The 25,660-nt window shown below is 38.9% G+C and overlaps 1 protein-coding gene across 1 annotated transcript in view; it reads left to right on the plus strand.

Moving 5' to 3' along the window:
• Nucleotides 1-25,660, plus strand: part of GRM1 (glutamate metabotropic receptor 1) — a 304,296-nt gene that overhangs the window by 230,504 nt on the left and 48,132 nt on the right. Inside the window, exons 4-6 of the mRNA XM_087425199.1 lie at nt 1,813-2,059; nt 6,424-6,592; nt 22,725-22,851. Coding sequence (XP_087281325.1) covers nt 1,813-2,059; nt 6,424-6,592; nt 22,725-22,851 — 543 coding nt within the window. The remainder of the gene's footprint in view (nt 1-1,812; nt 2,060-6,423; nt 6,593-22,724; nt 22,852-25,660) is intronic.

Genomic DNA, 25,660 nt, shown 5'->3' on the forward strand with positions numbered 1-25,660 from the left:
GTGGCTGCTGCTTTAAAGGTTATTTGTCATTCAACTTTTGTCTATTTTTTCCCTTTCTTTCTTTAACTCCTGGTGATTTCTCTAATTCTAGCAGTTTTAACATTTAGCTCCAGCACTGGGAGGTTCCGGGCAGTCTTTAAAGGCTTGTTTAAAACTTATCAGACAGACGGCATTAATTTATCCTCTTATATCCTAATATAAAAGAGAGGAAAAGCAAACTAACATTAAGAGCCAGGGGTCCCGGGTGACAGACATAAGTTACCCTATTTCAGTGACTTTGCAGTTTTTGCAAGGAGGGTGTTTGCTTTCTGCTTTATATAACTTTCTGGACTTATTCTGTGCAGTTCAATTTTAAAATGCCCTGTCTGCCTCTTACTCTGCATTTCCTCTCGGAAAATGTCCTTTCAACTGGGACAATATTACTTTAGCAAATCACACTTTTAACAATTTCCTATTAAGTGATGCTGTAAGATGGGTCAAAACTGATTTTGTGCCTCCCTCAACCTGGCCTGGGTATTTTGTATCTCACTCCTAGGATAGATACACATGTATCTTTTTCACATTTTCAACTATATCTGAATAGATTTGCCTTTAAGTAGAAAAATGTCTTATTTCATCTCAAGCTCAGCACCAAAGTCAAAATTCCTTGCCATTTCTTCTAAGCACTCCAAGCTCTCTAACTTCCTAAATACTCTCTGCCACTCTCCGGCTCAGGAACCTTAGTGTCCAGTGACCTATTTATGGTGGAACGGACAGGTCAGCTGGCTGGGGGTGCAAGGAGTCTCATGTTGTTCTCAAGCCATAAGCAGCTGAACTCACCAAATTTCCCAACTTCTAGCACCTTGAGCACACATCGCTTAGACCCTTCACTATCAGTCAAGTGGGAGAGGGAAAGCCCACTGCAGAGGGAAGCAAATTTCTGAAACTAAATACAAAATCTTTGAATTATGCCAGTGGTATGCTCCAGATTTGTTCTGTTTTCCAAATCTGTTACCTTTATTTCAGCAAACTCCATTGGTCCCAGAATTTCTCATCCATGTGTAAGTCCTAAAGTTTCGACTTCTGATATGGAGCTCGTATCTAAGGCAGTACTGTTCTTGTAAACTGCTTGGTAACTGGGGAAATTTTGATCACCTGTGACATAGGTAGAAATGACTGCAGGGTTTTTGAAACTCACAGGTAAAAGCTAAAGGCTAAAATTAAATGTGTAATATGACTCTTCCATCAAAAAAATTCTACCTGAGTTTCTAATAATTAGCAAATCTGATTCCAATATTTCTGTACTGCCAACCACATCTAAGAAGAGACTCAGATCACCTAGTTCTTCTGACTCTGGGTTTTTGTGGCCCTAGAGATGATAAAATTAGCAGAATCATCAAAAGAAAATATCAGGGTTTAGGTAATGCACAAACTAATTTACTATGGAATGTGGATTGTCATAGGGGATCTCAAAAATGCTTTTCTAGTACCGTGATACAGGGAGACTTTTAATATAAGTCTTTGTGAACCAAAAGGGAATGAGAGTTATTTTAACTCCTCCTTAAGGATTTCCTTGCAATATTTTAAAGTTTTCTATTTTCACCTCTGTGAAATTTGTTTTATATGTTATAAAACCATTATTGAATTCAGAAAATAAAATTGAATAAACCATTTGCAGATAGAATATACTAGAGCCACTCGCAAGTACAAAGCTTGAACAGGTAGGCTTGGCTTTCCCTTTCTCTGAAGGCCCTGAAAAGTATTTGAGAATGAAACATGCAGTCCTAGACTTAGTTATTGCGACCTTGGTAGTGATCTGTTTTTATATTACAGGCAATGAAAGCTTAGAAGAAAACTATGTCCAGGACAGTAAGATGGGGTTTGTCATAAACGCCATCTATGCCATGGCGCACGGACTGCAGAACATGCACCACGCCCTCTGCCCGGGCCATGTGGGCCTGTGCGATGCCATGAAGCCCATCGACGGCAGCAAACTCCTGGACTTCCTCATCAAGTCCACGTTCATCGGTGTGTCTGGAGAGGAGGTGTGGTTTGATGAGAAAGGAGATGCTCCTGGAAGGTAAAGTAGTCTTTTCCATAATGGATCCAAATAACCTTGTCATCCTCTGTGAGCCAGACAGACAGCAACCCCGGTTCGCTTTGGTTCCATGGTTTCCGGGTGTCATGAGGATAGATACAACTGGATAGCTAAAAGACCAGGCTTGTATTAGATGGAACTTGCTTTATAAAATGTTGAAAAACTTATTGGTAAACACCCACAATCCTGCATCTTGCCAGTGCCACCTCCTACTCAGCTATCACCCCAGCCCAGCCCTCAGAATGCCTGGGACCTCCCTGCAAGCTCAAGAAACTGAAAAGATTACACTTGAGCAGCCGGATCCTCACTGGTATTGCCAGCACCAGGCCAGCATCTTTTTAATTGATTGGTCCCAATGCCATACTGGTTGTGAAATATTTTAATATTACACTTGCTTAAAAAGCTTAATATATGAAAAGAAACACATCCTACACGTATATCCCTTTTTCTCAGGCTAATTTAACATTTCTGCTAACACGTCTCTTGGAACAAGAAAGGAAAGAATTTTCTTTCTGGCATTTAGTCTCTATGGCTTCTGAAGAATTAATCAAGAAGCAAAAGAAAATTAAACCTAACTAATATATGTATATTTTTTCCCAAGTCATTTTATATACAGTCTGTTCTGCAACCCTTGTTTTTATAACACCATTTAGCTCATATGTAATTGGTACTAGAGAATGATGTCACCATAAAGAGTAGTTGTGTTTGTTCATATGAACTTTCCTAGGCAAGGGATAATCAGAATAGTGGGATAAGAATTAAAACCTGCAGCAGGAAAGAAAAAGGCCCTCAGCTTGGCTGCCGTACAGTATGCCCAAATCTTTTTTTTTTTTTCCATAAGCCCTGTTATCTTTCAGTATATGATTTTGCAAATGAGAGATTTTAGGAAAGCATATGTTGTGTTAAAATGGAACAGCAAATCATTTAATCCTCATTGCTATAGGCATGTCATTATCCTCTTTTACAGATGATAAAAGTGAGTATCAGAGAAACTAAGAAACTCCCCTCAAGTCACACAGAGGGTAGCTGGTAGAGGCAGTGCAGTCTGAATCTGAGGCTTATCACCTTTTTGCCACATCACGCTGCCTTTTAGCTAATCCTAAAATTAGGCAAAATTATTGGCAACCTTCTTAATGTCATTTCAAAGGTACTGTAAGAGACTATTTGACCCTAAGTAATTATCCACATATCTTTTCCTTTCTTGTAATATTAAAGTTCTACATGTAGAGAGTGTCCTGTGGGGCCTCAGTGGATTCTCCCTGTTGAAATACAACAGCTCTTGGAAGGATAGATGATATAAATAATTTTCAGAGATTAAAACGATGAATTTATCAGATTCATTCCAAGCTGCCAGTTAGGTGGGAGCAGATTTAGATTGAAATGTGGGTGGGATGGATGGAATGATTCAGGGCCTGGGCTTGTGGAAGGCTTCCAGGTGCCCAGCACCTTAGGAAATGGTACCAGAAGGAACAAGTGAGTCTGAGATTCAGAACACTGACAGCTTTCCCCTTTAAACCCCTGGTGGGAGTCCTAGGTTCCACTGGAAACTAGGCTCTGTACTGTAAAGGATCAGATTTGGAATGGAAACCTTCCTTCGCAATTCTATAAGATAACGTACACAATGTGCCTAGCACAGGGCCAGACGAGTTTCTTCCTGTTTCCTGTATTTGTAAGTTGTCCAAAATACAGGCACACAATTTTAGCTTGTTTCTCCTCCGTCTTTAATTACACATTTAAATCATGAGCTTTCCCATGGGTCTCTTTTCAAGGACCATTTCCTCATGCTTGAAATTGGTCAGCTTAATCTGTGTTCAATTTCTGTTTCAACCACCTCTCTCTGCTTCCATCTCTGGTCACACCACCATTCATGCTTTTGATCCCTTTTGTAATTATTTTAGTTAATCATCATGCAACATAAACCAAATGCATTGAGAGGATGCTGTAAAACTATCATTTACAGCATGAGGATATTCCAAATAAATGCCAACACACCAAGAAGGGACTCTGGGGTCGAGAGAAGAGAGCAGGGTTCATTAACACACAGCACACAGCAAGGCCTCTTTGTAATATGTCAGTATTTTTCCCTTGGTATCTTTCAGTATCTTTTTTTTCCTCTGGCTTTTGGGACTTTTTAAAAATGTGTTTTCATACCAAAATATTGAGAATTTTTTAGTTTCTAAATGCTAATGAAGTGTGAACTGATTTCTCCTATTGAAGAGCAAACGAGGAAATTGAAATAAAAGTCTTAGGAAACTGATTTACAGGAAAAAGATATTCTAAAGGCAGCATTGCACCCAAACCTTCATTGAAAGTGTGTAAGGAGATTTAATAATGTAATACGGGGTAAATCATAAAAATTAAAGGAAATGAAAAAAGAAACTACTCATACTGAACAGCAGGTGCTATAATTATAATAAGTTAAATATGGAAAAATATTAGAGGTGTAGACTAGTGTCATTGATCAGCAGGATGAGCGTGCTCCATTGGCCCAGAGTTAAGACCCACTTGGACTTCACTCAAAGAGCTACTCTGAAGGACATTCTGGTATGTCTTAGCAACAAGGAGAATAAGAACCCTCTATTAGCCAAAAGTCAGAACAGCAAAGATATGAATAATGTGCTCCAGGAGCGCCGTTCTCTCTTCTCACTCTACATAAGTTTGTTCCCCTGGAAAAGTAAGGGAAAATTTTGCTTTACTATTCCAGAGTCCCCTTTCCCTTTAGGGGACTGCTATTTATAGAAATTGCCAGAATCTGGATGTGGAGAAGCCACTAGCTACCCTGTGGGTGACAGAATGCATTTGCACATTAAGAACAAGCAGAAAAGTCAATACAGGCTATTAGTTGTTTAGATAAAGAACTAGGCCAGATACAGCCAATAGGTTTCAGAGGCTAACTAAGGTCGATTGGTAGTGGCTTCATGAACTGCTGGGCTGAGGAGGGTTCTGAGTCTGAATCAGGTTTAAAGAGAAAGAATTCCAGGATGGATTAGGTAGGGGCATTGAGGGGAGGAGGACAAGAGCTGAGGAAGAGGAATATGTCTTAGTTAATTGCCATCTATTTCTTTGGGTCGAGCACAAAGAGAAAGAGACCATGCCTCTTATATTCTAGCACAGGAGAGGGAGAACTCAGCACAGGTACTGCAGAAAAGAATCCCACCTTGCAGAGCAAGTAAGGGAGAGTCAGACATACATTTCTGGAAAACTGGCACATGAGTTACAGTTTATTTGGATAAATAGCAACGTGCAGAGAAGACTGAAGAATGCTAGAGAATTTTCAGTGTCTGAGAGATAAATGGCTATGCCAACACAAAGGCGTTCTCCAGTTTTCTTATGGTAGTGGAAATAAGCAGAGTATTTTAGGTCATTCATAGTCATACAAATATGAATGATATAGTGATATTGCCTTATATATGCATTCATGCCAATTGTGAAATAGTTTTTTACATGCCTTATGTTGATAAATCCCCACAAGAACCCCATGAGCCTTAAAGAGTTTAGTGACATTCCTAAGTAGTATAATCTACTGTTAAAATGTTAGAAAAGAGACTCCAGCTTACACATTCTAATGTCAAGTCCTGTGTTCTTTCCATCACATTGGAGAATGCTCTCCACTGCCCACACTGGGAAATGATGAGGTCTGGCCCCCAGCACGCATTCCGACTGCAGTGAAGATTTCTAAATGTAGATGTTGCTGTTGTGTAGCATAGTGACATTTGAAATCACTGAAATAACTGACACCAATTGTTTGAATTTAAAAACGTTTGTCCTAATCAGGGAAGAGACCAGTTTAAATGTCAATGATCAAAATGTTTAATCCCCAATATCCTTGCTAATTAAAGATGCATTTTTCAGATTTCTTACTCTATTAGCACCTAAAATAAGTTCCAGGCTTGGTAAAACTCACTTCTTTTAATCCAGTGTAATGAAAATGGCAACTGAAGGTGAAAAAGAAAATTGGAATAAAAGTAATCAAGTTAAGAAATTAATGTTCTCAAGAATTGTTACTCGTTCAAAGAGTAACTTAGTGAACAATGATTTGAAGGAGATGAAGGTCAACCTAGCACATGTAGAATTATTTTCTTGGAGAATAAGCAGAGAGGAAAGTACAAGAGTAATATATTTTTTAGTAAATATGGATGATACACAGAGACAGAGGAATGGAACACATATTTTGGAAAATCAGAGGAAACATTAGAAATAAACTAAGATATTGTCAGTTGCTGGCATTAGGATGCAGGATAATTCTAGTTTTTATCTCCCTTCTCTCTATTATTATTTGCCAAATTTCTTTGTTTTCTACGTCACGTCCATATTCCCCAAAACACACACATTGTTTTGTTTTGTAGGTATGATATCATGAATCTGCAGTACACTGAAGCTAATCGCTATGACTATGTACATGTTGGAACCTGGCATGAAGGGGTGTTGAACATTGATGATTACAAAATCCAAATGAACAAGAGCGGAGTGGTACGGTCTGTGTGCAGTGAGCCTTGCTTAAAGGGTCAAATTAAGGTAAGCAAGCCACAAGTGCATTCTTGGACAGTGTCCATGAGGAGGCCTCCTGCCCAGGCATAAGTAAGGGAAAGCACATTTTTCTTAGACAAGATTGTCCAGAAGGGTGTGCCAGGCTTACAGTTTTTGTTCTTGTGCTTAGCTAAAATTGAAAAGTCAAAGAAAGATTAGGAAATGGAATAGGCAAGGTATTCGAATATTTAGAATAGTTTTTATTTGAATCACAATGATGAACTGGGATCTTAAATACAATGTAGAAAGCAAGGGGAAGAATGATTGAATTAAAAATTGAAATGGAAGTAAACGTGGAAACCAAAACCAATGATATTGCTTAGTCATAGTTCTAGCTATCGTTAAAGAAAGCAGAAGGTGAAACAATGCTAAATAAGCATATAACTAAAGTACAACTTGAAATGAGGTTACACGGAAGCACTGCTTATCATTTCTCTTTTCTCCACCAATTCTTTTGATTTTCCTGAAAAACTGGTATTTTTCAGCCAAGACAGTCTCCACTTTCTAATGATTCTCAGAAGCCTTTTTTTTTTGGGTTGGGGCAAGTGAGTGATTCTGATATTACTGATACATAAAACTAGAGTAAATAAACATCAAATATTGAGCATTTGGCTGGGTAGAATTCTAGTGCTAGAGAGAATTCTCAGAGGACAAGGAATGGAAACAGCACTCTCTGTGTGCCTGCCGTGCTATTTAAAACCAAACTGGATGTTGCACTAGGAAATGGAGCGTAGGAGAGTGATTGTGAACTGGCAAGGGTATGGATTAAATGACCTAATAGGTCTTTCCCATCTCTAATTTTCTGTGATTCATCTCTGGCAGCAGACAGGCTGTCACGTAAATGTCGCACAGCACAGTCCTCTCCCCATGCTGCCATGCCATTCAGGAGCTGAGGAACCACCCATGCAGGTGGAAATGCCCTGGAAAGTATACTTAGGGGTCCTTAGGGCAAGAGTCTAGTTGTGTATGGCAGTGCTGGAGCGGAAGCCAGGAAAACCTTATCTCTATTGATCAAAGGTCGGGGATCTGGAACCTGCAAGAGCTTTTGGTAGCTGATGAGAGCTGTCCAGGTGGACTCAAACTCTCAGTGATCCTAGTCACTGAGTCACAAACAAACTTCTCAGGCAACTCACCCTGGGTTTAAATACCTTGTGCCATCTCTGCAAATGTGATATTGAAATATTTAATAATTGTCTTAACAACTAACCAATCAGAATGGACTCCATTTTAGTGCTGTGACAAGATGCTCGAGGCCTCCTGCTATGTCCATGGTTAATCCTTGAGTTGTTGGATCATGGGAAGAGGTAGGCAAGGAATGCTACTTAGAGGTAGGGCAATCAGGAGGCTTGAAGACACCATTCATCTCCACTCAATGCAGAAGTATCCCGGTAGTGTAAGAATGGCTCCAGCCAAACCAGTGTGTATGGGCTGCGTGTCGGCACTGCTTCTCTCCAAGACTCCATTGCAAATTCTTGTCCAGGTGGAATTCTTTCACATGAGACTGTCTGGTGGTATACAGGAATATATCCTCTGAAATCAAGAGGCTAAAACTTCTCCCTGACTGTTACCATGAGATGCCAGACCACTGGATTCTGTGTCCGTCATCTTTTCTGGATGGTGGGGAAAACCAGGACATTGACACCTGAAGTCATATGATAGGGACAGTCCAGAAGCCCTGGGCTCATGTGCTTCTGTGACTCAAAGGGTTTCACATGTTCGGCTCAGGCCGCCTTTTCGGCGTGGGTGGTAGCATTGAGTCTGTAGTGAAGATAACTACTGAAACAGTTTATGGAACTACAAAGTTGAGTTTTTCAGAGTTTGAAAAAAAAAAAAAACAACGCTGGCAAGAGAAAACAAATCATTCCAAAGATTCAGTGCATTCCAGCTCCTTTCACAATTCCCTCCTGTTACTCTGAGTGCTGGCAGGCCATGAATGGAGGCTCACATACCCTGTGTATTCCCATTTGTACCTTCCAGAAGAAAGGCTTTCCCCCTCCCCAAGTTCAGAGGAAATGCTGTCTGCAGAAACCTCTGTGCCTGGATACTGAAGTATTTCTGGCATCACGTTGCGTTACACCCATGCAGCGTTATTGAAGGAGATCCCAGAAATCATTGCTGAGCCATTACACGGCACTCTCTGCAAATGCAAACCTCTTGGGGTCCAATTTTAGAAATATAGTGTACCCTGCAGGAGGAAAATATGCCTGTTCTCCATAGCATCTGGAGTGGAGGTGAGGGGGAGATGTTCGTTTGTTTCCCATAAGCACCGTAGAAGGTATGGAAATAAATGAAATCCAAATCCCATTTACCAAATAATAGCACTTACATGCTTACACCCCCAATTTGCCACCTACCAGGCCCAGGATGCAGAGAGCCAGATCCCTCAGTAGCCACTGCAAAGACGGGAGAGAGGCAGCTTGCAAGGTGATTGTAGGGCTTTTATTTGTATTTACTGGGGAACATAACCTTTAGGAAAGGATTATTCATTTTAAGTATCAAATGCCATCTGAAATGCAAAAATAATCATTTAACTTCTTTTATGGTAACTCATATAACACTTTCTTATGGTAATTTCCTTTGAAGTAGTTAAAAGTCCAGTTTTCTTAAGTTATTGATTTTTAGATATATAAATATAATATCTTATAAATATAATATCTTATAATATCTTATGGGGGCAGAAATTGATTTTAACCATACCATGAACACAGGTAAATAAAATCAAACTTTATATTGTTGTGTGTTATATTAGTGAGGGTTCAGTCAAGAAAAAAAGAACCCGTGTCAGGTGGTTTGATGGAGGGAATTTAACATACAAATTGGTTACAAAAGCAAGAGGACACTGAGGCAACTCAGAGATGAGCGACAGTAGGAATCAGTCCCACCCCCAAGCTAGAGGGACACAGGGAGAAGTCACAGCTACTACCTGAAAAGCTCCCTAAAGTGGGGAGGGGGCAGGGAAGGGTACCTTGGCTTTTCCTTTCTCCTTCTCTTCAGTCTCCCATTGGTCCTTCCATTTGCTGATCCTATCCAGAAGACGCTGGCAAGAAAGCCTGGACAAGATAGTCCACAGGCACTTAGCTCAGGTTCCCTTGAAACCTTAAAACTTAAGCAAGACTTGAGTGCTAATGCATTATTGGGAGATACAATCTCAGAGAAGCAAGAGTGAAGGAAAGGGGAAGGGGGACATGGAGGCATGGAAAAACACCACCGCCCCCACCACCATGGTGATGCATTATTGAGCAGGACGCTGCTTCACTGAGCACAAGTACTCTCTCAGCCTCACAGAGATGTCTGGACAGGCTACTTGGCTACCTACTGGGACAAGGATAGGAGAGGCACGTATGCACCCATGCCATGCTATTTTCTGCTTCCTGTGGTCAAAGTTTGCTCACGGGAAGTAACATCACCTGACCCCGAGTAGGCAGCTACTCGGGAAGCCAGAACCCATGTCCTGTTATGTGGCCCTTCTTCAGATTTGGAACCAGTCGGGGGAGCAAAAAAGCCTCTGCAGATCCCACGCAGTCTGGTCTGGGCTCCTGCTGTGGTGAGTGCAGTGGAGGCAGTTCTGGAATGCAGTGCCTACTCCATGGGAAAGAGACAGCTGGAGATGCCAGAAGATGAGACAACAGTGATAGAGGCTGAGGTAGGGGTAGCAGAAGTGTCTGGAACTCTCCAAGAGCCAGTGGCCAAGGGCCTAAGAGACAGGTTAGGTGAAGAGAATCTGAGGCAGCACATAAAAGATAGACAAGGGATCTGCAAGCAGACACCAAGGACCTGGCACGTGTTTTGGTCTCCCACACCAAGCCTGCTGCTATTTTCCTTGGTGCGGTGAGAGGCAGAGGTGAGAAGGGGCGGGAAGGCAAAGGAGGGGAAACTGAAAGAAAGGAGAAGGGAGGCAATAGAGATCAGAGACTCACATTTATCAGGCATACTCTTGTGCAAGTACAATAATAGATGACTTACAGACATCATTTCAATTAATCCCTAAACCAACTCTTTTAAAGCAGGTATTATTGCACCCATTTTACAGATGAGGAATCTGAGGCCCACAGTGGTTGAATCAATTGCCCTAAGCTTTCTTAGCTAGAAAGTGCTGGGACCAGGCTTGGAGCCAACCCAAGGCTCTTATCATCCCACATCCCACAACCACACGTCGTTCAACTATCTTTCATTATATGAACTGGCATATTTTCTACAAACGCAAATTTCAATTGCCCAGCCTTATTTTCTCAGTAGTTCACAATAAAATTGTAAATAGAGATCCACTTTAAAAATACTAAGGGAACTGAATCTAGAGTCAAGGAAGCAATATTTGTGAAGGAGGTTGGGAGAGTTGGATAGAGAGGGGGAAACTGGCGGAGAAGTTGAGAGGAAGAATCAGATTGCTTTCGCTGGCCTCCTAGTCTTTTTTTTTCCCTTTTTTCTCTTCTATTTTTTTTCTTCCCTTATGTTCGTCTTTGGATTCTTTACTCCAAGGTGATGGTTTTGGGGCTAGGAGTTTGGGCATGTAAAATGGAGAAGATCACTAATTCCTCCTATTCTTATCTAGCCAATCAAGACAGAATTCTGGAGAAATTAAGTGAACATGGACTATGTCATAAATGTTTCCTCATTTACATGTGTCATATTGTCAGGTAGTAAAATACACCTTATATATGTGTATAAAAACCCAGTTGCACGTATTTTACAAATGATTGACTTTGGAATTGGGTTCACTAATTTCCATTCATGAGATAAGACTGATTTCATTCTATTTGTTGGCATTTTCTATTGGAAAGATGAAGGTTTAATTTCAAAAGGCGTTAGAAGTGTGGACCTCAGAAGCTTGCTTAACTTAAACTGCCAGAGAGCCCCTTGCTCAGCATCAACTTTTCCTATCACTGAGTTTTACACTCCAGTTGGATGAGCAAAGAGGCCAAACAACAGATTTGTTGAGCATCACAGTCAAGGGGACGTGATCAGTTCATTATGATCTAACATGTCTCCAAAGATGGAAAGAAGCTAAGATAGTCTATTAAAAAAATCATTTACATTGGCCTTTAATTGGAACCTTAAGCACCCCTAGATTTAATAATGCCATAAACATTGTTAGGTAATGCTGTTAGTTTGTCTCCGCTTTTTTTATGTTGGTAGGCATAGCTACTTGAGAGAAGTTGCCAGTGTAGAAAATTTATAATTTCTAATAATATCCTTCTCTTAAAAATACAGTTGCTAACATCAATTTCCACATTGACCCTATCGCCTTTCAACATAGGCCATTGATTAAAAAGTAGCCCCCTCTAATTGTTTTATTTTATTTTTTTTTTTTTTAAGATTTTATTTATTTATTTTTTCCCCCAAAGCCCCAGCAGATAGTTGTATGTCATAGCTGCACATCCTTCTAGTTGCTGCATGTGGGACGCGGCCTCAGCATGGCCGGAGAAGCGGTGCGTCGGTGCACACCCGGGACCCGAACCCGGGCCGCCAGCAGCGGAGCGCGTGCATTTAACCGCTAAGCCACTGGGCCGGCCCACCTCTAATTGTTTTAGATCTTATATTTCAAGACTCTGCAGCGACTAGGGATGAGAGCCTCAGAACATTTGTTTTATTTATTTATGTATTTATGTATTTATTTATTATTTATTTATTTTGGTGAGGAAGATTCGCCCTGAGCTAACGTCTTTTGCCAATCTTCCTCTTTTTTTGATTGAGGAAGATTAGCCCTGAGCTAACATCTGTGCCAGTCTTCCTCTATTTTGTATGTGGGATGCCTCCACAGCATGGCTGATGAGTGGAGTAGGTCTGCGCCTGGGATCTGAACCTGTGAACCTAGGCTGTGGAATCGGAGCACGCGGAACTTTAACCACTTGGCCATGGGGTTGGCCCCCATTTGTAGTCTTTAGCAACCTAAGATCATCCTTGTAAATGCCTGCTGTTAAATCATTCTTTCTTTAGCTCTTTTACTTTAATGCCATTTTCCTCTTCATCTGTACATCCTCCTGCTCTTGAGAGAACTCTCTATTTATTTACAGTTGCTTATTTAACGCAATTCCAGCATTATTCTGCAAGGGATGCTGTCTACCTAGAAGACTAGATATCCATTCTTGACCAAAATTGTCAAGCAATCAGTACTGCTCTACCTTTCCTAATGATAAGAAAAGGAATGTGATAAGGATAAATTTGATATTATAGAACATATGCTTATGTGCTGCCAATTCCTCCTGTTACTTTACGCAGAAATAACTACAACAAATCGATGTGCCTTTGGTCCATGCTATCCAGCAGCAAAGTTGAGAAGAAAATGTAGGCACATCATAATGTTTCTGTTCCAGGTTGTAACCTGCTTGCCGGTATCACAATTAAATGCTCTCAGGGAGAAAAACAACTTCAGTAATGTGATAGAATATGAAACATTGTATTATGTGAAATCAGGTAGATGAACTTTGAAAAGTGTTATCATTCCATTTATTTTGCAATGATGGAAACATTGCACAATTTTCATCAAAATATAAATTAACCAAAGATATGCTATAACACCATTTCCTGGCATATTTACCACCAGAGGAGACATTACCCCTTTGATCTTGACGCCTGTGATTGGGGTTGGGGAAATGAGAGACACTAAAAGGACAGGGAAATGGGGGTGGAAAAGCATATATGATGCATCTCCTTCCACTCTTCTTACTCTCACATTGAATCTGAGTAGCTCACCTGCTGATTTTCTTCTAGGTCACATTGTGGATCATGCTGCACAGATCATTTCATACTCAATTTTCCATCTACAGTTGCTCCAAGTTTAAAGTTCAGAGTGTGTCATATTGTAGCAGTATTTATTTATACTTCTAGCTATTTTTGTTTTTATATGCCAGGCCATAGAATTTGGAAATAGTTTCATTCACTTCCAGTGCATATGCTTCAAAATCCTTGAGATTGTTTCCTTCCCTCCATGGCAATATGAGGAGAAATTTTGTCTTGAATTTGGTGGCAAGAGAATTGTTTTAGACTGAAATCTACCTCAAGCAAATTTTCCCATGATGCAAACAGTCATCATCCGATCACTCTGATCACTATGCAGCTTGCACAGGTATGTCATGACCTGTCCCCGCCACCTAGCCCACCCAGCCCCATGTGGCCGGAGCTTGATGAGATTTTTAAAAAGTTATTTCACGGCTACTAACTATGGATTATCTTTGAATACTTCTCACATCTGTAACGAGTATTTTTATTCTTGTTCAACTTTCACCTTATTTTCTCATAATTTTGATCTAGTTAATAAAGGCTTTCCTCCTTTTTTTCTCATTTTCAAACATAAAAGAAAACATTAAAGAATAGTACATTGATCACCCATGTATCCACCAACTACATTCAACAATTATAAATCCTTCGCTGTATTTTCTCTCTCTCTCTCCTATTTTTTCCCTGAACCATTTGAAAGTGAGGTGCAAATAACATGAAACTTCATACTTTAATACCTCAGCTTATGTTTTCTAAGAATAAGGAAAATTCTCACATAGTCATAAGACCAGCTAAGAAAGTTAGCAATAACATCATCAACCACACCTGTTCCATCCACCTCACCTTTCTCTTGTTGTGAATCAAAAAAAATTACCCATTTAAATTGTTCGTAGTTAATGTGATCATCTTGGCCACAAGTAAAACAGTGATACAGTTCTTCCCTTATGTAATATTTTCTAAATCCCACTGCAGGATGGCAGCTTCTGAATATAAATTGTCCAAAGGAATATTTTAAAAACCCTTATCTGAGAAACCTGTAATTACATGATGATGTGACCTGCCCCAGCTACTAAAAACATATTAGCTGCAATTTTTAAAAAACTGAAAGCAAAATATTGTTTTTGTATCTTACTGTGCATGTGAAAACATGAAATTACTACAGTCTCTCTGGATGAAGAAGAAACTTTGCAGCACTGGTCATAATGAGAAATTCTATGAAATTATCATTAATTTATCCATAGCCACTAGGAGTAATACCTACATCTTCTCCTCTCATGGGTTGACTAGTATCTATGCTGGCTTCCTGCTTACTGAACTTTTCAGTGATCACCTAAGCTTCAGACCCAGGCTGTCTGCCACTTTTGGGCACAGGTCCTGAGAGGAGCTGCTTTAAATCACACGATATTGAGTCGAGCAGGAGTACAGTATGGCTACTGCATCTTGAAAGTGGCAGTGGCAGAAACAGGGCCCATTTGCTTTCCTAAGTAAACATTTATTGAAGTATAAGATACATACAGAAAATAGAGGAGGAAGTACAAATAGGCTTCTTCCTCCGGTACTCTTACTACCGGGTCTTTGCTCTACCTGTTAGAGGCATCTGCTTAGAACTCTCTTCCACCATGTATATTCAGAGCTTACTCCCTTTCCCGCTCTCACATCTTTACTCAGATAGCAATGTCTTAGTGAGGACTTTTGCTCACTGAGCACCACCTGCAAGGTTGCAATTCCCTATTCCTGGTGCCTCCCTACCAGGGACGACTAGAGTGAGGTAAATGAGGTACCTGGGACACAGATTTTAAGGAGGCACTCACTCTCAAGGTTGTGAGGTGCAGGATGGGTACTTGCACAACCCTGAGGGTGAGTGTCTCTTTAAATTTGGTCCCTGTCCTACATGTCAATCCTCTTTCTTGCTTTAGTTTTCTCAAAGCCCTTCTCTGGAATGATAGCTCCTTAAAGATGTGGATATTATGTTTTGTTCACTGATTATTTCTAGCCTTGACATAGTACCTGGCACATTGTGGGCACTTTAAATGCATATTGTGAATGAATGAATGAATGAATGAATAATTGAATGTATATGCTTTGCATAAGCATTTCATTCCTCCTTCTAGCAATATACTTACATTATGTTAGATTTTGAGCTCCTTGACCTCAATGATCAGGTCTTTTCATTAACTTATCCGCATGTATAATACCATGTCTGACACACTGGGCCACTAAACAAAAGTTGATTAATTGAATATATATCTGCCAACCTCTGAGATATACTTTTGAATCTCAGCATAACATGTCATCACCCTGGCAGCCATTGTTACACTAGGAGGAGCCTAGCTTTGGGAAATAACTGAAAATAATGTGACTGAGATTTGCACAAGGTACTGACCCCTTCTGTAGCTGTTTCCTCATCTGCAAAATGTACATAATTATCTCCACCCATGGAGTGGTTGTGAAGGTTAGTGTAATTCTGTACACAGTGCCTAGCACATAGCCTGGTTCAGTGTATGTCTGTCCTTATGATCATTTTATATTCCTATACCATTTTTATTACATTTTCCCTGTAGTACATCACAATGGAGAGATTTCCCTAAATTGATATTTTTATTAGTTCTTATAAGGATCTCTTCAATTTCCCCTTCTTTTTCATTCTCTTTGAATTCTTTATTTCCATTTCTTCTGTTTATGTCATATTCTATATTATTTTCTTCTTTTCTTGCATATACATTGTTGTTGTTAGTGCTGTCAAGTCATTTCCAACTCCTAGCCCCCCCTGTGTACAGCAGAGCGGAACCCTGCCCAGTCTTTTCGCTCCATCCTCTCACCTTCTGGTGCTCTATCAGACAATGCTCCACTGCTGTTCACAGGGTTTTCACAGCCAATTTTTTCAGAAGTGAGTGGCCAGGTCCTTCTTCCTAGTCTGTCTTAGTCTGGAAGCTCCATTAAAATCTGTCCACCATGGATGGCCCTGCTGGTATTTGAAATACCGATGGCATAGCTTTCAGCATCAAAGCGACACGCAGCGGCCACAGTATGACAACCGACGGATGGGGGGGTGTGGGTCCTTGACTGGGAAATGAGCTCTTGCCATGGCAGTGAGATCACTGAATCTTAACCACTACACCACCATCCATATACGGTCATGTGTCGCTTAACGATGGGGATATGTCCTGAGAAATGCATAATTAGGCAATTTCATCATTGTGTGAACAACACAGAGTGTACTTACACAAACCTAGATAGCATAGCCTACTACACATTAGACTACGTGGTACCAATCTTATGGGACCACTGTTGTATATGTGGTTCGTCATTGACTGAAACATTGTTATGCAGCTCTTGACTGTACATTACTGAGTAATTAACATGTGCCAAGAACTATGCTAGCACTGTGAATGCAAAGAAAACTTAAACATGGCCCCTTCTTTTGAGCATCTCATGGTGTAGCTGGAGAAAAACATGCCAACAATTAGAGTTGATTGTTACAAGTTCTCATACAGGGCATTGTGGGGACACAGCAAGCAGGGCCAGCTCGTCTCTCTTGCAGTTGATTCTCCTATAGTCCTAACTAGGGTAGGTCCAATTTCTTTATTCTCTTTAGTCGTTCAGGCATTTCCCTTCTGAAGAAAATTTTCTCTCTTTCCTTTGATTCATAGTTACTTTTCCTTCATGATATTCTCTTGATGCCGTTTATTTTCTTTTGTCTTTTTTTCAAAATAAAACTTTAATTTAAAAAATCCATTTCAAGTTACCTTAGAAACTTACTCATAAAGTGAACCCTTGATTTCCTATGGCATAAATACTTTAAGACTCCTGCAGTGTAGATGTGATTGAATCACAGCATTGTGTGAAGCAGTGGGTCACCTGGTCTCATTAACAATAAACATAGCACCACCTACACAGGACGTAAAAAGAATCAAGACAGGCCCCATGGCTTAGTAAGCCTTGGTCCTTCAAGGGCAGTCTCAGTGAAATATCAAAACTTTTATCGTGACTCAGAGCTGTCATAAAAAGGTTTTATTGTGACAAAAATGAAAAAAATACTTTATTCAGTTATTGAGTGTATACTACATGCAAAAAAAATCAGTGAGTATGACAAAAATAATAAAGAAAAATATTCATACGTTGCGGGGATTAGACCATAAATTAGAGAAAAATGACCTAAGAATTAAAGAGAACCTATCTGGATGAAACATGTACCATATACATGTGAAACAATTAGAGGACAAAAGCTAACTGTAGTAATAAAGTGTCAGCTATATTTTAATTACTAGAGAATTCCAAATAAGGTAAGATTTCAAAGGGCTTACTGCTCCAGAAATATTTGCTGGAGCTTGTGATTTGTGTCTGATCTTGAAAGTAGTGACATTTGGAAGGACTGATGGAGGAGAGATGACATTCTACATGGAAGGTTATATTCATTCTTTTATTAAAATATATTTATTTATTTACTATAGGGCTCCCTATTAGAGTGATAGATTAAAACAGGACTCTCTCTCACTCTCCTTAAAGTCTATTCTGCACATAGCAGCCAGAATAATCCTTGTAAAAACCAAGTTAGATGAAAAACAGATTCAATGATGTATCTACTCCACTTGAAAGCTCCCTTCAAAGTAAATAAACAAAACAAACAGTAATGTGAATATCAATGAGGACATAGCAGGAGATGGCGTGGAGGCTGTCTTTCCTTATTTGGCAGACGTATGTAAGAAATTAATAACAGACATAGTTAGGTACAGAAACAAGGACCAAGGACTAAGTGAACGCCTGACTGAAGAGCTTATATTTCAAGATAGTGGAATAGGGAGACACTGAAGTTCCTTGAGTGGCCTATTTATATTTTTGAAAAAGATTCAACGCTCATTCGTTGGCCGTCCACTGTGTGTTCTTGGTGCATTTCTGCACCTCACTGACCATAATCTGGAAACAATGAGAGTGCGGCATTATCCCTTCTCTCGAGGAAGCCACAGGCCATTCAGATGACCTTGGCAGCTGCCTGCGTGTTACTCTGGAGCGAGAAGAAATAAAAGGCATATTTTATGAACAGGAGACAGGGACCAGAATTCAGGTGTAAAGTGACAAAATCTGAGTCTAGAGTGGTGGCTGAGAGAGAGAAAAGACAAACCCCATATTATAGACATGGTAGGGCAAAAATATACACACTTTATGGCTGAATAAAGGAGTAATAAACAATAACTTCATTCAAGTAGTTCCGTTTTTCATTATTTATTAAAGGCATAAGCTAATCACTTATTCACTCATTTATTCATTCATTCCAAAGCTAACTTTAAATATTTTCCGTGTGCCAGTTACTCAAAAGATCTACCTTTACCAGTTATCCTGCATTAATAAATGTATTTAACATTATCATCTTTTGATTTTCTCTAATTACTAGTATTAATTTTATAGTGAGATAAATTTTAATTAATTAGTATTAATTTTATAGTGAGAGGAAAAGATAAAGCTGATATCTGAAGAGATATACAGTATTTTGTGTTAGCTCTTACTGTACTTCTTATACTAATTAAAATAAGAAGGCTGTATTCATTTATTAATTCAATTTTTCTCATATCACTCGGAAAAATCTATCATTTGGAATGTGAATTTCCCAAGCTTATTCCGAGGATCGGTGTGAATTTTTTCAAAAAGACTTAATTTGATTTTACTTTCTAAATTTATTTGAAGGTAAAAGAAAAAAAAGAAAACCTTTTACATTTTCTGAAAATATACTGTCAGTTGGTATTTTTTAGGTAATTCTAAAATAGAAGTATAAATTTTGACCTGATCTGCTAGAAGATAATTTTATTTTCACAAAGGCTAGCGTTTGTATGATTTTAAGGTATGGCAATATTTATAGTTTAATTTCTGACTTTGTATATGAGAACATTTTTTTTTAAAGATTTTATTTATTTATTTATGTTCCCCCCAAAGCCCCAGTAGATAGTTGTATGTCATAGCTGCACATCCTTCTAGTTGCTGTATGTGGGACGCGGCCTCAGCATGGCCGGAGAAGCGGTGCGTCAGTGCGCGCCCGGGATCCGAACCCGGGCCACCAGCAGCAGAGCGCACACACTTAACCACTAAGCCACGGGGCCGGCCTTGTATATGAGAACACTTGATGTTTAGTGTGTCAAGGAGGGACTTCTGCTTCTAGCCGTGAGGGAGTAACAGAGCCCAGACTTTGCCTTCTGCTGTAAACAACTAGAGAACTTGACACAATATATGAAATAACTGTTCAGACATTGGAAAACAGTCCATGACCTTGATGCCAGGGAACTGAAGGGAATCAAACAAGGTGAACCCTAAACTCACTGAGGCTTTCTGCCTGCAGGCAATTTCCTGATTGTTGTTCAGTGAGAAGGAACACAAACAGAGCTTGGTCATTTTGCTAATTTAAGAAGACAGAAATCAGAGTTTAGGAAGGCCAAGGCAGCTAGAATTTGTAGTGCAGAGTAAGGGAGAGATGGGATCTACATAGAAAGAGATCCCAGAAGTTGGCATATGAGTTCCCTTGAGTATTTGACCGAATACCTGCCTGTCTGCACATGGGTAGGGTAGAATGCAAAAAAAACCTAGATGAGGAACAATTACTGGAGAGCTGAATACCCAATGCTCACACAGGGCCAGGAATTGTCCCAGTTTCCACAAGCCAGCGTCAAGATACCTTGCTGAATACACAAGGAATTAAGTAGAGACCCCAGAGGGGTCACACCTTAATAATGACGCTACACTATTCCTAGAGTAGAGACTATTCTAGACTTGCCCTCAGAGACTAAAAACAAGCTTCCAACTGAGCCGCAAGTAACTTAGCTGCCTGCCAAAACAAAAGCCAACACTTCTTCAAGAAAATAATCCAGCACTCTACCCTTTATGGACACAATCTCCAGCACCTGGTCAAAATTTTTTGAGACGTGACAAAGTGAGAAAAGGTGACACATTACCAGAAGGAAAATCAAGCAACAGAAATAGTCCCAGAAATTAGACTGATGATGGAATTAGCAATCAAAGATATTAAAACACCTACCATAAATACATATTAAAGGATTTAAAAGAAAACATGAATGTCATGAGAAGATAAATAGAAATATAAAAAATAACAAAATGGAACTTGCATCATGAAAAATAAAATATTTAAGAAATGATATTTTAATGCATGGGATTAACAGGATATTCGACATTATAGAAGATCAGTGATCTTAAAACCTTGCAACAGAAAATAGCCAAATGAGGCACAGAGAGGGACTTGCAGCATGCTATCAAGAAGTAGACAGGGCCGGCCCGGTGGCGCAGCGGTTAAGTTTGTGCACTCCACTTCGGTGGCCCAGGGTTCGCAGGTTCGGATCCCAGGCGTGGACCGACCCACCACTTGTCAAGCCATGCTGTGGCAGCGTCCCATATAAAGTAGAGGAAGATGGGCACGGATGTTAGCCCAGGGCCAGTCTTCCTCAGCAAAAAAGAGGAGGATTGGCAATGGATGTTAGCTCAGGGCTGATCTTCCTCAAAAAAAAAAAAAAAAGAGTAGATCATAAGTGCATTTAGAGACCCAAAAGGATAGGAGAGAGAGACAGGCGAAAAGAAAAAAACATTTTGAGAAATAATGACTGAAAATTTTTCAGATGAAATGAAAATGTGAACCCAAATTCATGAAGCCCAACACATCCCAAAGAAGACGAATGTAAAGAAGACATGATAATTAAATTGCTGAAAACCAATGATAAAAAGAAAAATCTTAATATCAGCCACGGTAAAAAGGTCTGTTGCATACAGAGGAAAAAAAATGAGAATTACAGCAGACTTCTCATCAGAAACCACATGTTAGGCAAGAAAAGAATGATGTCTTTAAAGTGTTGAAAGAAAAAAAAATTTCAGCCGAGAATTCTATTCCCAAAACCAATGAAATGTCATGAAGTGCTGAAAGAAAGAAAAAAACTGTCTTGCACTTGCATACCAAGTGAAAATATTATTTTTTCAATAATTAAGTCAAAATAAAGACTTTTCATACAAATAAAAGGTGAGAGAAGAAGTCATAATTCTCAGATCAGCACTACAGTAAATGTTAAAGAAAATTCTTCAGGCAGAAGAAAATTATACCAGATAGAAATTTGGGTCTATACAAAGAAATTAAAAGCACCAGAAAGTATAAATAAGTGAGTAAACATAAAATATAATAAAGTTTTTCTTATTTCAAAAATTTATCTCAAAGATGATTATTTAAAGCCAAAAAAAAAAAATCATTCATTGTTGGGGGGGTTATAAAATATGTGTAACTAAAATGTATTAAAACAATAACCCAAAGGATGGGAGGAGGAAATGGAAGAATATTACTGGAGGAGTCTTACATTGTACATGAAGTTGTATAATTTTATTTGAATGTAGACTGTGGTAAGTTAATGGCACATATTGTCAACACTACAGCAACCACTAAAGCAAAGCAAAGAGGTTTAGCTAGTATGCCACTATTGGGGATCAACTAGAACGCTAAAAAAATTCACATTAATCCAAAAGAAGGAAAAATAACAGGAAAAAGGAAACAAAAAACAGATGGGACAGATAGAAAAAAAATAAAGAGATGATTGACTCATATCAAACCACACCAATAATTATAATAAATGTAAATGTACCAAACATTTCAATAAAAGGCAGAAATCGTAAGACTGGAGATGAACGCAAAATCTAATTATGTGCTGTCTACAAGAATCTCATTTTAAATACACTGTGTTTTGATGATTATTTTTGTATTGTGTAAGTGAAAAAGTGCTTACCAAACAAACTGAAAATGGGAGAAAGTTTAAGCTGCTCAGATAATAAGCAATTCTTCAGTAATTTTGGACTAGTAATTTCTCTTCCAACAATTTGTGTGATTTTTTTAATTCACCAGAGCAAGTCACAGGGCCAAAAATAGGATTATTTCTTAGCCATCGTTCTGTTTTTAGGTACATAAAGTTGCTCAGACTTTGATAACTAAAACAAAAATTCTGTAATTCTTCAGTTTTTTATGAATTATCAGGTTTTAATATAGAAAATTTTGTGGTTAAACATTACTTGCTCTTTCAGAGAAGAAAAATGTATTTTTACTTTTCTGAGAATAATTAATACATATTAATATAAATAAGTAAAAAATTCAACCGTTTCATTCTTTAACTCTGCAAAAATAATGTAGCCAACTCCCTTTATAAAAGAAATTATTATTGAAAAGCCTCCATAACCAGCATGGAGTGAATTGAAATTCACATCTGAACCCTAAGGTCATCAGGTATATTCCACCCAGGTACGTAAGGTTCCTCGGCATATAGGATTTTTTGAAGAGTTACTCTTTTTTTTTAATCATAGTATGACAACAAGGCCTCATTTGAAATAGAAGACTTTCTGGAGAAATCATCTTTACGGCATATGAAATATCCCTGTGTTACAGGTCATACGGAAAGGAGAAGTGAGTTGCTGCTGGATTTGCACGGGCTGCAAAGAGAATGAATATGTGCAAGATGAGTTCACCTGCAAAGCTTGTGACTTGGGGTGGTGGCCCAACAGAGATCTAACAGGTAGGCTTCCTCACTTGTAATCCTTGTCCCCGACCATTGATCTTCCTAAGGTGCCAGTGTTTAAAATGTGAGTGATTAGCTCATGTCTTTTTCAATATTTACTTACAGTGTGAACTTTTTAATGTTCATGTCAAAGAGTACACGTAAACCTCTTATAAGTTTTCCATGATCTCTATTGAAAGGAAAGTCCATTTAAATCTAAATAAAAGTGTATTAGAAGGGTATTCTGGTATAATAGTTGTTTTCTGTTTTTCATTTTTAAAATTTTATTTGAAGGTATTTCTGGTCACCTTAATTTATATTTGCAAACATTTCTTGAACGTCTATGTGTGAGGCACTAGTGCAGGCCCTAAAAGTACAAAGATAAATGAAACACAGCCCCAGCTTTATTGTGCCTAAAATGTATCAGGGAAGAAACACGTAAAAAATATAACGTAAAATAGTTTTGAATATAACAGAGACATTTATAAAGTGCTGTAAAGTTTGTTAGGTAGACAAGGAGATGAAAGAGATTCCAGACAGAAAGGAGAACATAAGAAATGTGAAAGAATGGAAAGCATATGGTACATTTGGGGAAAGCCATGGAGCAACTATATGAGGTTGGTGGGTAGACACTAGGGCGTGGTAGAGAAGTGGAGAGAAACGAGTCTGGATGAGTACACTGGCAGTGGATAGTAAAGAACATCTGTGGGACCTTTTCCTAGGTGTTCATACTTTGACTTTAAGCACAGGAGGGTTTAAAGTGGTGAATAACATCATGGTATCTGTGTCTTGGAAAGATGCCCTGGGTGGCAATATGGAGGAAGGTAGTGAGACTAGACTAAAAACAGAAGTTAGGAAGCTATTGCATTGGTCCAAGAGAGTAATTTCAAAGAGTGTGGACTAGGGCAGCTGCAGCAGAAATGGAGAGGAATAAATGAATGCAAGAATGATGTACTAGTAAAATCAATGGGACTCATATGGATGGATTATATGAGTTTTTAAGTTTCCTAAGAGCAACTTTCAGAAATATGAATTTTGTTTTCCACAGACCCTGGTTCGAGCTCACACATGAGAAGTGTTTCACCAACATTTTTCAGAAATTTAAATAGTAATAGAGCCATAGAAACATTGTCATCTGAGTAACCTAATTCCTCATTTTAGAAGGAGAAAGCTGAGGTGCACTTGCTTGCCCAAAGTCATACAACTGGTTAGAAGCAGAACCCAGTTCTGACTCCTGATCCTACGCCTCCCTGGTGGTGTTGAAAATCATCAGAGAGGGTAACATTCCTGATGGTTGTTTACTTTTTGACTTGTCCCCAAATAAGAATATGAAACTAAGACATTGTGTATCTTATTGAAAGCACTTCAAAAGTGGCTGGGTAGAGTAGAACCAGGTCACATCATTAAAATTATACTTATTAAGTGAGAGTACCTTGTAAAATGTTAATCCTGTTAGAAAAAAAAATTAAACTAAACTGAGTATCAGAAAGTTTTTAGAAATCACCTAGCACAAAGGCATTTTTAAAAGAAAAGGAAATTAGATCAGAATAGTTTGGAAGGTACAAACTGTATCTCACTCATCTTTTTATTCTTTAGCTGAAAACTGGTTTTCAACTTTAATATGCCTAAAAATTACCCAAGAATTACCTACCTGCAGAGATTCCCACTCTCTAGTTCTGAGATGGGACCCAGCAGATTCTGAAACTTAGTCCCTATCTCATCTTTTGAGAAATGTTACTCTCTGGCTCATAGCCTGGTGCCTTGAACATAATAGCTGCCTGATATATGTTTGTTCTATTGAGAGAATTAGAAAGAAGGAGGGACTCACCCAAGTTCATCCAGGTCAATGCAGTTGGTTAACAGAGAAGCCACTATGAGAATCTAGGATTTTTGTCCGAGGGTTTAATGATCTCTCACTATGTCATTTACTGGTTGCATGCAATGGACTGGCTCAGAGACACTTTTCCAACCTCTTTCTGGACACAAACCTCCTCTCCGACTCATGCTGTCTCTCTCTTCACATCTTTATCCTCCTTCACACTGTGTGCTTCCTACTGGGCTTTTTATCTTGAGTAAGCAGGTCCCCTTAGATCACCATTGTGCTTGTGAACTGGGGGGGACTTAATAGTTAGTCCTCTCTATTTGACTGAGACCTCAGCTGACTAGGAACAGGTTCTTTCTCAGGCTGATCTTAGAAATCAGAAGTCCTGGCTTGGAGGTACAAGAGTTTTTCTCTTGTCTATGGTTTTTTGAGGCTTCCCCAATCTTTTCTTACTGCTCCATTTTAATTTTATGTGGGGCTTATCTCATACATGAAAAAGAACTTCTATCCTGTTTTAAAACATTAAAATACAAAAAACTTTTTTAAAAGATCTAATATGTTATAGTAATGGAACTCGAAGTCATATATTTTATTCCCTAGAGATCTTCCATTGTGGATATATTGTCTGCCCACTGCCGCATGATCACCTCCATTGATTAGGGCTCTTTGACTTAGTAAAGTATTACAAATATCCTCCTTGACTATAAGTAGATGACTATTACTGCAATCATATTTCTAAAGAATTTGGTCTACTATCATCAATCATATATGTAAAAGTCACTTCGACATTCAAATGAGTTGAGCCAAGCAACAGCTCAAACTGCCTTTATCTAATAACAACAGGCAAGTGGCTACTTTTAGATCATATATCCAGATCATTTTGCAAATCTTATGTTTAGGGTCTTGCTGAATATACATCTCTCATACTAATTTATACTTAGTTTTAATGACACCTATTGTTTTTCCCTCCCTTTCAGTCTTATACATGAAGGGAAAATGAGATTT

The sequence above is a fragment of the Ceratotherium simum genome, chromosome 38 (genome assembly GCF_057802395.1).
Source record: "Ceratotherium simum simum isolate JZ-2026a chromosome 38, ASM5780239v1, whole genome shotgun sequence".
Classification (NCBI taxonomy): domain Eukaryota; kingdom Metazoa; phylum Chordata; class Mammalia; order Perissodactyla; family Rhinocerotidae; genus Ceratotherium; species Ceratotherium simum.